The sequence below is a fragment of the Notothenia coriiceps genome, unplaced genomic scaffold, assembly GCF_000735185.1.
Source record: "Notothenia coriiceps isolate Sejong01 unplaced genomic scaffold, NC01 NC01_scaffold00017150, whole genome shotgun sequence".
Taxonomy (NCBI): domain Eukaryota; kingdom Metazoa; phylum Chordata; class Actinopteri; order Perciformes; family Nototheniidae; genus Notothenia; species Notothenia coriiceps.
The window spans coordinates 47,982-57,937 of record NW_011349851.1 but is presented as its reverse complement, the minus strand read 5'-3'; the positions used below and the strand labels follow the sequence as shown (position 1 = coordinate 57,937).

At 38.9% G+C, this 9,956-nt stretch overlaps 2 protein-coding genes across 2 annotated transcripts in view; both read left to right on the top strand.

Annotated features, from left to right (window-relative positions):
• Positions 1-131: 131 nt before the first annotated feature.
• LOC104950185 (pregnancy-specific beta-1-glycoprotein 1) lies at positions 132-4,430 on the top strand. Its single transcript, XM_010776669.1, has 8 exons — positions 132-462; positions 566-838; positions 943-1,275; positions 2,798-2,851; positions 2,941-3,051; positions 3,148-3,172; positions 3,261-3,342; positions 4,191-4,430. Exons 1-8 carry the CDS (start codon positions 351-353, stop codon positions 4,209-4,211), a joined length of 1,011 nt encoding a protein of 336 aa, XP_010774971.1. The 5' UTR covers positions 132-350; the 3' UTR covers positions 4,212-4,430.
• Positions 4,431-4,590: 160 nt separating this feature from the next.
• LOC104950186 (Fc receptor-like protein 5) overlaps positions 4,591-9,956 on the top strand; it is a 7,540-nt gene continuing 2,174 nt past the window's right edge. Inside the window, exons 1-10 of the mRNA XM_010776672.1 lie at positions 4,591-4,765; positions 4,848-4,874; positions 4,989-5,115; positions 5,205-5,380; positions 6,448-6,637; positions 6,983-7,089; positions 7,175-7,447; positions 7,539-7,844; positions 7,919-8,020; positions 8,108-8,135. Of these exons, the coding sequence (XP_010774974.1) occupies positions 4,735-4,765; positions 4,848-4,874; positions 4,989-5,115; positions 5,205-5,380; positions 6,448-6,637; positions 6,983-7,089; positions 7,175-7,447; positions 7,539-7,844; positions 7,919-8,020; positions 8,108-8,135 (1,367 nt within the window). The 5' untranslated portion in view covers positions 4,591-4,734. The remainder of the gene's footprint in view (positions 4,766-4,847; positions 4,875-4,988; positions 5,116-5,204; positions 5,381-6,447; positions 6,638-6,982; positions 7,090-7,174; positions 7,448-7,538; positions 7,845-7,918; positions 8,021-8,107; positions 8,136-9,956) is intronic.

The following is a 9,956-nucleotide window of genomic DNA, read 5'->3' as shown; positions in this document are numbered from 1 at the left end:
TTCCTTGCAGTCAGACAGCTACACAGTGCCAATATTTTAAATACAGCATACAGTTAAAAACTATTCAATATCCTTCAATATCACGGTTATTTTATCGGAAAAAATCATTTAAAAACTTGAACCTTTCCTCTCCTCCCCTACCATCAATCATTCCCAAACTTCCAGCTCCAGCATCAAACACCAGAGTGACCTCTGAACCGTATCCCCCAGTCGCCTACGAGGGCTCCTGTATTGAACTGAGCTGCAGCGCCACAAAGGGCTCCCACCTCTCCTACACCTGGTTTTTCAACAGAAAGGAAGTAACTTCTTCAACCTCTCCTCTCTTTCACCACACTGGGAACAAGCTAGTGATGGGGAAGGTGACTCCAGAGCATGCTGGGTACTACTCTTGCATGGCTTGGTCCATTGTGCAGGACACCAGGAGGTTCTCAAGCAGCTTTGAGGTCAAAGTGACAGTCAAAGGTATACATCAACAAAAGTATATTAAAAGAATACCTGCTTGATATTCTGTTTAGTTTAGTTTCACTGCAGCCTAACATGTATTGTATATTCTCCTCTCCACCAGTCTATGTTTCAAAACCAAGGATCTCTTTCTCCATCTCAAATCCGGGAGCCAGTCTCAGTGGCAACGTGACCTGCTGGTCAACAAGAGGGAGTCCTCCGGTCAACATCTCTCTTCTACTGGATGACAAAGAAGTGGGATCAGTCACAGCTACTGAATCCCTTGCTGCGTGGTTCTCCGTCGCTGTGGTGCTGGGGCTGGACATGGGCACTGTTCGATGTCTGGTGAACACTGAGGTGCAGAAGCTGATGAGTGAGCCTCTGACTCTGGAAGTGGGTATGAGCTACACCGACATGTCAAAGAAATGTGTCTCTCTGTGATGGCCTACCCTTTTTGGTCTTTTTAATATTTACGTTGTTTCCCTCCCCTTGCTTGTCCAGTCCCAGTCGGAGGTGCTGTGAAAGTCGAGGTTGAATATCTCTACAGAGCTGACTCCAAACTGACCGCTGCCAGGCTGAGCTGTGGAGTCAGCAGAGGAACTTTCCCTGAATACTCCTGGCTCTTGAACGACTCTGTCCTCCCCCCTGAGACTCACAGGGACTCCCATATTCAGCCCGACCCGCCTCACTATGCCCTAACTGACCATAGACGGATCCTCGTTCTGCCTAAGGTTGGACCAGAGGAGTCTGGGTATTACCGCTGCAGGGCCAGGGACAGCTACAATGACTCAGGGCACTGGCTGGAGAGTGAGGCCGTGCAGGTCCAAGTCACAGGTAAAAAAAATAGATCTAGACTAAGTGTGCGAAAAATCTTGGTGTCCAAAAAATGTATAATCAAGAAATGGTTTGACATTTTGGGAAGTGTGGTTATCTTTATTACATGATGATTCAACCCAGTCTTACGGCATTTCGTGTTATAGTCACAACATTTATTTAATCTATTGATTCGTGTTCACCAACACGATTTTCGCATTTTTTCGATTTTTCCATTTTAAAAGCAATGTATTTCTATTGGTATGTTAGTATGTTTCGTGCCTGCACCACGTATTTTGGTACGGTCGGGTCTTGGAATACCAGAAGCTGTGTGTGTGGTTCATAAAAACATTTTCTTACTCAATATCTTACCATAAGCCTAACCCTATCCCTTTTATTTTAAATTGTATAATGTCAGATTTTTTTTGTCTTCCGCAAAAAAAGGAAAATAAATGAGGCTCAGATCCTCAGAATACTGAAATCTGTATTTTTTTGTCATCTTTTTTTCCTTTTTAAGTTGTTATTATTTGGTGCAGGCACGAAACATACTAACAATAGAAATACATTGCTTCTAAAATCGTTCTGTCAGAGTACTGAAATCTGTATTTTTTGTAATCTGTTTTTCCTTCTAATAATTTGTTATTATTTACGTAGCTTTTAAAATCGTTCTGTGTGACACGAAAAAAATGGCGAAATCGTGTTGGTGAACACGAATCAATAGATTAATTTCGTGACTATAACATGATAATCAACGCGATATGCCGTGAGACTGTTTCGGATGATTGGATTGATATCATCCTCATGTTTGTCTGGTAAATATGCCTCCAGCAGTCCATTAGCTTATCTCAGCAAAAAGACTGGAAACAAGGGGGAACAAATAGCTCATCAAAACGGCTATACTGGTCTGTCTTGGCAAGGTGACATAGTGGAGTCACTATGAGGTCGTCAAAAAGTGGAGAAGAGAATAATTGAAATCGTTTGAATTCTTTGTTCAGGTTAAACTAACGAGACAACATATTAGAGGTACCAGCAGCTGAAGTTTATGACCTTTGGTATAGCCAGGTTAGCTGTTTGCCTCCGTCTTTAAGCTAACCAGCTGCTAGCTCCAGCTACATAATTAGCATACTTATGGTTCGCAGTGGTATGACTCTTTTTGCGTAACTTTTTACTTGTGTGACTTGAGTTAGTAAATATCCTACTGGCTTGAAGTTGTTGGAAATAGCTTTGCGAGATAAAATGATTTGAGATAGAAGCCAAGATGGTCTTGTTTCTTTAAACTCGTAAGTAAAATGAGCTGCCTTGCTATGTCCTCTGTTGTTGCACTTGCTTGATGCGTTGCTGTGTTTAGCTAGTTCATCTCGTCAATCTTAACGCCAGTGATGTAAGCGAACTGCTTTACTTTATGGTTGCCAAATTGCCAAAACACCTAATCTTGCTAAATGTTTTTTCTAACATGTCACACGTGCCTTTGTAAAATGTCCTCTTTGTGTGGGATTTCTGCACTAGTTAGTGTACCACATCACCATTTTTTACTCTTGATCAGGCAGGATCCTCAACTGCATGCCTGAAGCAACATCTTCCACTGAAACACCATCACGTAAAAATCCCATATTATGTATTTAAATGTCTTACATGCTGCCCTGCAGTTTGTTATACTTCAGTGACCTTGTCCCTTCTCTTCCATAGAGGTTTTCATGAACACCATTGAGATCCTCACCATTGCGTTCTGCTGCTTTCATTTTGTGACATTGGCAGTTGCCCTGGGCTGCATATACAAGATGTTCGACCAGAATCAAGGTATTTGTGTGTTTTGTGTGTGTGAGGGAGAAATAAATAAAAATCAGTTCATTTATATTAATTGTTTTTGTGTCTTCATCCTTCTTTTATTTACAGATCATGACCAAGTTGCTATAATAGGGTACGTTTTATCTTAATGGACCTCACAAGGTTTATTGATCTATAACTCTTATTAACCTGTTCAACAATGTTTGTGACTTCTCTCCCAGTTTTGACACACTTCCTCTCTCTGCATCCACGTCCAGCGAACAGGACGGACCTTTGTCCAGAGACTTGGTTGTTCAGAATCAGGTACATTCTGACACAGACCTAACATAAACACATAATTTTAAATTAATGAATTATGACACATTGTCCAGTATTTCTTTATTTGAAATAGATCTCTTAGTTTTCTATCATTTAATATGTATGCCTGACATATGATTAATAGGTTTTATAGGAAAAATGGACGAAGTGTTTAAATGTTAAACTTCCAGTTGATCTCCCGGGTCCATTTTCTCCTAAAAACTCAAAATTATACAGAGGTGGGAGAAGTACTCAGAGTTTGTACTTGAGTAAAAGTAAAAGTACCAGAGTGTAGGAATACCCTGTTACAAGTCAAAGTTGTGCATTCAAAATGTTACTCAAGTAAAAGTAGAAAAGTGTTTTCATCAAAATATACTTAAAGTACCCAAAGTAAAAGAAGTCATTATGCAGATTGGTTCATTTCAGAATAATATATATGATATGTTTTGATTATAATTATTGATTAATTAAAGTGTTATCGCAGCTGGAAAAGGTAGCTTTGTATACTGCAGGGTAGCTTCTGAATTTACTCCAGGTGTAACTAAAGTCTGATTTAAGTGTTGAACATTTTTCACATCATTTATCAAAATCTGCAAAGTAACTAAAGGTACAAAATAAATGTAGTGGAGTAAAAGGAAACACGAGTTACCTCTGAATTGTAATGGAGTAGAAATACAAAGTATTTAAAAATTGCACTAAGGTACAATCACTGTAAATCAATATTGAATTACTTCTTGATCCTTCGAATAAAACTGCATTGACCATCTCTGTATGCTGAAATAAAGTGACATTTTGTTTTTAATACATAAGACACAGTGTGTCCAATGTATAACTCTCTTCCCTCTCTGTTTTAGACCGTAGAGACCACAATATGACACAGGAGGATCATATCACCCTTGTTAAATTTGTCATCCCTTCATGCTAATTTTGTATTTTCTTTAAAAAAAATATCTGTAACTATATATTGTTCTGCAGGTATGGTGACAGTAATGACTAAAAAGGTGTAACATTCATTTAAAAAGAGTGACAGATCATGTTTAAAGCACAATTGCTGTATACTGCCATGTGTTTACAAATAAAAAATGTAATTTTAAGTGAAGTTTGTTTTTTGTTTTCAGTCAAAGCAATAAAATCAATTATGGTTGATAACACCTTTAACTTTTCATATTGCCTCTGACGTATGTTGTTTTGATATAAATATAACACCACTGACTATCTCTTTTGATGGTACGAGGGAGGGTACTGCAGGGGTGTCGTGTGGCACTATCAGCTATTTGCACATGTTTCTAAGTGTGTGTGTGTGTGTGTGTTTTTTCACTCACACTCCAAACTGTCAGACCTCTTGCATATCAACGCGTAATAATTTTTTAGGTACAAATTAATACGTTTTCTTCAAGAATGTCTGCTTCCCTATTTGTGGTCATACTGGGTAAGCTACTCACCACACACTGGTCTTCATTACATTTAAAATGATACGACTACAAAACCATTTGTTTTCCCTCTCTCTACAGGGTTGTTTTGCTGTAGCAAGGAGAGCAGTAAGTCAGTTGTATTGTTATTGTATGCTCAGTTACTACAAGTGCAAATGTGTGACTCTATTTAGTCTTTACAGTGGTTGTGCATTCTTTCAAATGTATCTTGTATTTTGATAGGTCAGTCAATCCTGGGGCGTCCAGAGCTTATGGGCCCTTCAGTGGCTTTGGTGAAAAGCATTGCTAATTTTCATTGTAAACTGGAAATCTATCCGAAGAATGTAACGATCCTGCTGCAGTTATTTAAGTGAGTTTTGTTCATATTATATCTAACCATGGCATTAATATTCATTAAGTATTGATAGCAAATCCCTAACAAATATCAACATCTTCCAGGGAGGGTGACCGTGGCAAGGAGTTGGGCTTTTACACCTCCCTGAATGGGGTGGTTGCAAACTTCCCCATTGTAGTTAAACCTAACCATGAGGGCAACCTGGAGTGTGTGGCCAAGGCTCAGAACAACTCTGACATAGAGCCCACTGTCAGCTACACTCAGTACCTGAAGGTCCTTGGTGAGTGTCTTTATTACCAGAAATATATCATGTGTTGCAAAATGGCTTCCCTGTTACAGTAACCTAATTAAGCGTTATTCGTCTCAGCTTGGGCATTTTGTTCGTATGTATTTATAATTGTTTCTTTACTTTAATTGTAAATTGTTTCCAATCAAGACTTTGAACTGACATTATTTTTTTCCCACAATGTTTTAATTAAAATTTTTATAACACATAAGCAAGAATAAAAACAAGAGACATAAAAAAAATCATGCTTCATCCGTATAACAAATCATATGAAAACCTTATGCATAAAAAGAAAACACAAAATTCAGATCCTTTACATAATCATTGAAGGGCCTCCATACATTCTCAAACACATGCTGTCTGGACCTTAATATAAGATATCTTCTCCAATGGGAGGCCTGACAGCATCCGTCCCAACCAATGAGTGATGCTCTGGCTGTGAGCCTTTTTCCAAAACAATGCAATACAGGTTTTGGCATAGTAGAGCAAGCTGAGGTTTATAAATGTTCGCTCATGTTTACTATATTTATGCTTTTCTGGATACAAACTGAACAGAAAAAACTTTGGATCCAGTCAAATCTGCTTTGAAAAGATCTTCTCTACTGTACCTTGTACCTCTTCCCAGAAGACCTTAATGTTCCCCTTGATTCTGAGCATTTTGTGCATGTATATGGTATTTTTTTGTTGTATCGGTTTAATCAACACATTTGTTCGCATCAACCATTTATACTGTATTAGTTTCAGTCACGTATTAATAGACCTGATATAAGCAGCAGTGCAAGCCTTTTTCCAATCTTCATCTGAAACTTCAGTCTGCAGGTTGTCCTTCCATGCATTTAACCTACAAGGTGAATTCTCTAATGAGTATGATGAGAGCATATCATTGTTTCATTACTTTAACTGCAAATTATTTTTGATTGAGACTTTTACCTGACATTCTTAGAGCAGCAGTATAACTAGCTATACATTCAGACACTATATATCATTTAAGAAATATTATTGTATATCTGGAATAAGAATTATTTAGGGTTTACCTTTTTTGTGCTCTGTCTTTCCTGCAGAACCGGTGAATGAGGCAGAGATTGTTGTCAGTTCAGGTCCAGAGGAGTTTTTTGAGGGGAAGAGACTGAATCTTTACTGTAAGCCCCACGCTGGAAATCATGTCTCCTACACGTGGCTGCTGAACGGTCGGCTTGTCTCTCCGTCTCGTCTCCGCTATGTTGTTGTTGATGACCATCTCTCGATCTACAGGTCAGTGTATTCCTATTGAGATTGTCTACAGCTACTATCTATTTATTTGGTATTTGGATAACTATTCTGTACTGTGTAGTGACTGCGTTTAGTACATACATCAAACTAGTTCCGCACAGAGTGGTTATTGATTGTGATGCTTTCGCTACGTTATGGTAATGGGGATTCTGGGTAGTTGTCTGGGTGTTCTGTTATCATGAAAATGTTAGATGCACCTTGGTTAAGCAACTTCCTGTGGCCTCTGATTCATTTCCCATCTCTCCCATACTTTTTCATAAAGGCTGCTTATTTATAACTCAACGAGTAAAAGGAAATCTGTTGAAATGATTTCTGTGTTACCCTCAGAACTACATCTGAAGACAGTGGCTCCTACATTTGTATTGCCACCAACCACTTTAACGAAACAGTTGTCTTCTCCAGCAACAGCTCTGAAGTGGTAATCACAGTCAAAGGTTAGCTGTTTTTTATTATCTCTCAGGTTCAAGTTATGATATTGCTCTTTGAAAGATAACATTCTCCTCCATCTTACTCCCTCAGACCTTGTGTCAATCCCTGACATCTCCTTCACCGTGTTAAAGGAAGATTCCCACAACTATTCTGCCGTGGTCGCCTGTCAGACCGCAAAAGGGTCTCCACCTGTCACCTTTTCGCTATACAACAGGACAGAATTGGTTGCCAATACGACGGTTGATGATAGAAACGCCACATTTAAGCTCCCATTGGTCTTGGACCGGCCAATGGGATGGCTCCAGTGCCAGGCAAACAATGGAGACCGGATTGAGTACAGTCAATGGATTCCCCTAGAAGTGGGTATGTGATTTGTTTGAAACTGCTGACACAAAACTGTGGTACTGACTACTTTCTTTTAATGTTCATCCATGGCGCCTCTGTTCTCCAACAGTCCCGGTTGGAGGGCCAGTGACGATGCATTACGACTATGAAATTGGAGAAAACTATGCTGTGATTGACCTGAGGTTCTACTGCAAGGCAGCGAAGGGATCTTTTCCACGGTACCAGTGGTTCCTCAACAATACCCTCCTGCATGGTCGAGGAAGCTTCTACTATGTGGTCAACCAGCATCCAGGAGAGTCCAGACTCCTGCTGTCTGTTGGGAGGAGCAGTGCTGGAACGTACCATTGTGAAGTGTCCAACAGCTTTGACAATGACACCACCATAAGCAGCAAAAGGCTGTACATGGATAAAGAAGGTATAGTTCATACAATGATTGATTAGAGTAACAGGTGAGAACTGCACGTTTATTTCTTCTCCCTGCTCCTCCAGTGCTAAATCGTTTCCCTGTCTTGGTGGTGGCAGTTGTCTTTGGATGTTTCACAGCCCTGGTTGTCCTGGTCTCCATTTGTTGCTGCATTGGAGGGATATACAGTGAGTGTCTGTCATGTTTTTATCTGGTAATGTGCCAACTTTGTCTTTGCTTCTGTGAGATCATGTTTTTTTTTGCTCTTGTTTCAGGGCGAAGGCAGTACGGAGAGAAGACTCCGTGAGTTTTTTCTCTGTTCAATTCCTACACAAAATACTCAGTGCTTTGGTAGCTCATCTGGTAGGTGTTGCGCCAAATGTATGAAGGCTGAGTGGTTACTGCAGTGGCTCGAGTTAGATTCCCCTCTACCCTCCCTGTTCCTTTCTCTCTCAAAGTTGTCACTTTCAACCAAAAGCAGACATGCCCAAAAAGAAAAATGATGACCCGATTTCACATAAAGCTGTCACTTCCTGTTGTGAAGAGAGAACTGTGCTTCTTATTCCCCAGGAAAGAATAACATGTCGTCAGTTCATCAACCATCAGCAACTGAAAATAAACAATGGCCTATGCTATGTGAAGAAAAACAACACACCCTGCTTCCATGCTGGGTGCCATAAAACCACAACTTTCATAGAAGGGTCCAAAACATCAACAATAATGTTAAATCCGGTTCATCTATGGTTTTGTGGGTTTATGCTCACACATGTGAAATGACGGATGTCTAATGATATCCTGTGTTAACATGGTACACAACTCTGAACAGGAACCATAACTGGTTTTGTAATAGCTCCAAATAAAGCCTCTCGTTCACAGTTAAGACTCACAGAATCAACAGTGAGTTTGGAATACATTTTGGGATACAATAACAAAAACGTAAAGAATATCCTTTTGTAATATGAACAATGTCAGAAAGATGTGTAACATTTTAAAGTTTGAATGAGGTTTCTGAGTGAAAGTATGAAGGAGCAGTTGAAGTTGCATGAAGATGTTTCCAGTCTGAAGGGTTTCTCCATTCGTTCCTATAGGCGAACATTTGGATGAATTATGGGTAATATCTCTAGAATTAGGAAAGTTATGAATGTCCGGAGTAAAAGCAAACATGTCCTACTCGAGCTCAACATTTTGATGTTCAATTAGAGTTTCTGCAAAGTAAAATATTTTGTGAGATCTCTGGCATTGTGCTGTGTGATAAAAGTGCACATTTTAGAGTGGCCTTTTATTGTGACCAGCCTAAGGCACACCTGTGTAATAATCATGCTGTCTAATCAGCATCTTGATATGCCACACCTGTGGGGTGGATGGATTTCTCTGCAAAGGAGAAGTGCTCACTAACACATATTTAGACACATTTGTGAACAATATTTGAAAGAAATAGGCCTTTTGTGTACATAGAACGTAAGTATTAGATCTTTGATTTAGGCTCATTACATTACATTGCATTTAGCTGACGCTTTTATCCAAAGCGACTTACAATAAGTGCGTTCGACCAACAAAGTACAAACTTGAAGAAAACAGAATCATATAAGTACATCAGGTTTCATAGAGCCAAAACATTTCAAGTGCTACACTCTAAAAACAAATGCCTTGGCTCAACAAAGAAAATCAACGCAACAGTTTGCATCGATGTTTATTGTGTTAAGACAACTTCTAATGAAATTGTCTTGAAGCAACAAAGTTATTTGAGTTAGGGGAGAAGGCTTTTCCTCTACAATCAGAGGTGTTTTTAATTAACACTTACTTAATAATTGGTGGCATAAACACAAGTTTTGAAGTAGATTACTCAAAAGATTAAGATGTTCCGACTAGTTTTACCACATGATTTAAAAGGAATTTTAAGTTGTATGTACTTAATTACCATCATTGTGAACACACTTTTTTAAGTTGACAACCATTTATAAATTAAGTTGCTCCAAATATATTGTATTCAATAGTTTTTTTTCTTAGCTTTTTCATGTTTTTGCCTTTAAAGAAAGAAATTAATTGATTCCATAACAAAAATATTAGGCAATTCACTTATTATTTTTGAACTGCAGTTGTTTATTTCAACAATCAGGAGAGAAT

Excerpts from the sequence above, each read along its gene's own strand:
- LOC104950185 (XM_010776669.1), top strand. The coding sequence starts at position 351 with ATGGGGAAGGTGACTCCAGAGCATGCTGGGTACTACTCTTGCATGGCT. Across the intron at positions 463-565 it reads GGTCAAAGTGACAGTCAAAG|TCTATGTTTCAAAACCAAGG; the intron begins GTATACATCAAC and ends CCTCTCCACCAG. Across the intron at positions 2,852-2,940 it reads TTCCACTGAAACACCATCAC|AGGTTTTCATGAACACCATT; the intron begins GTAAAAATCCCA and ends TCTCTTCCATAG.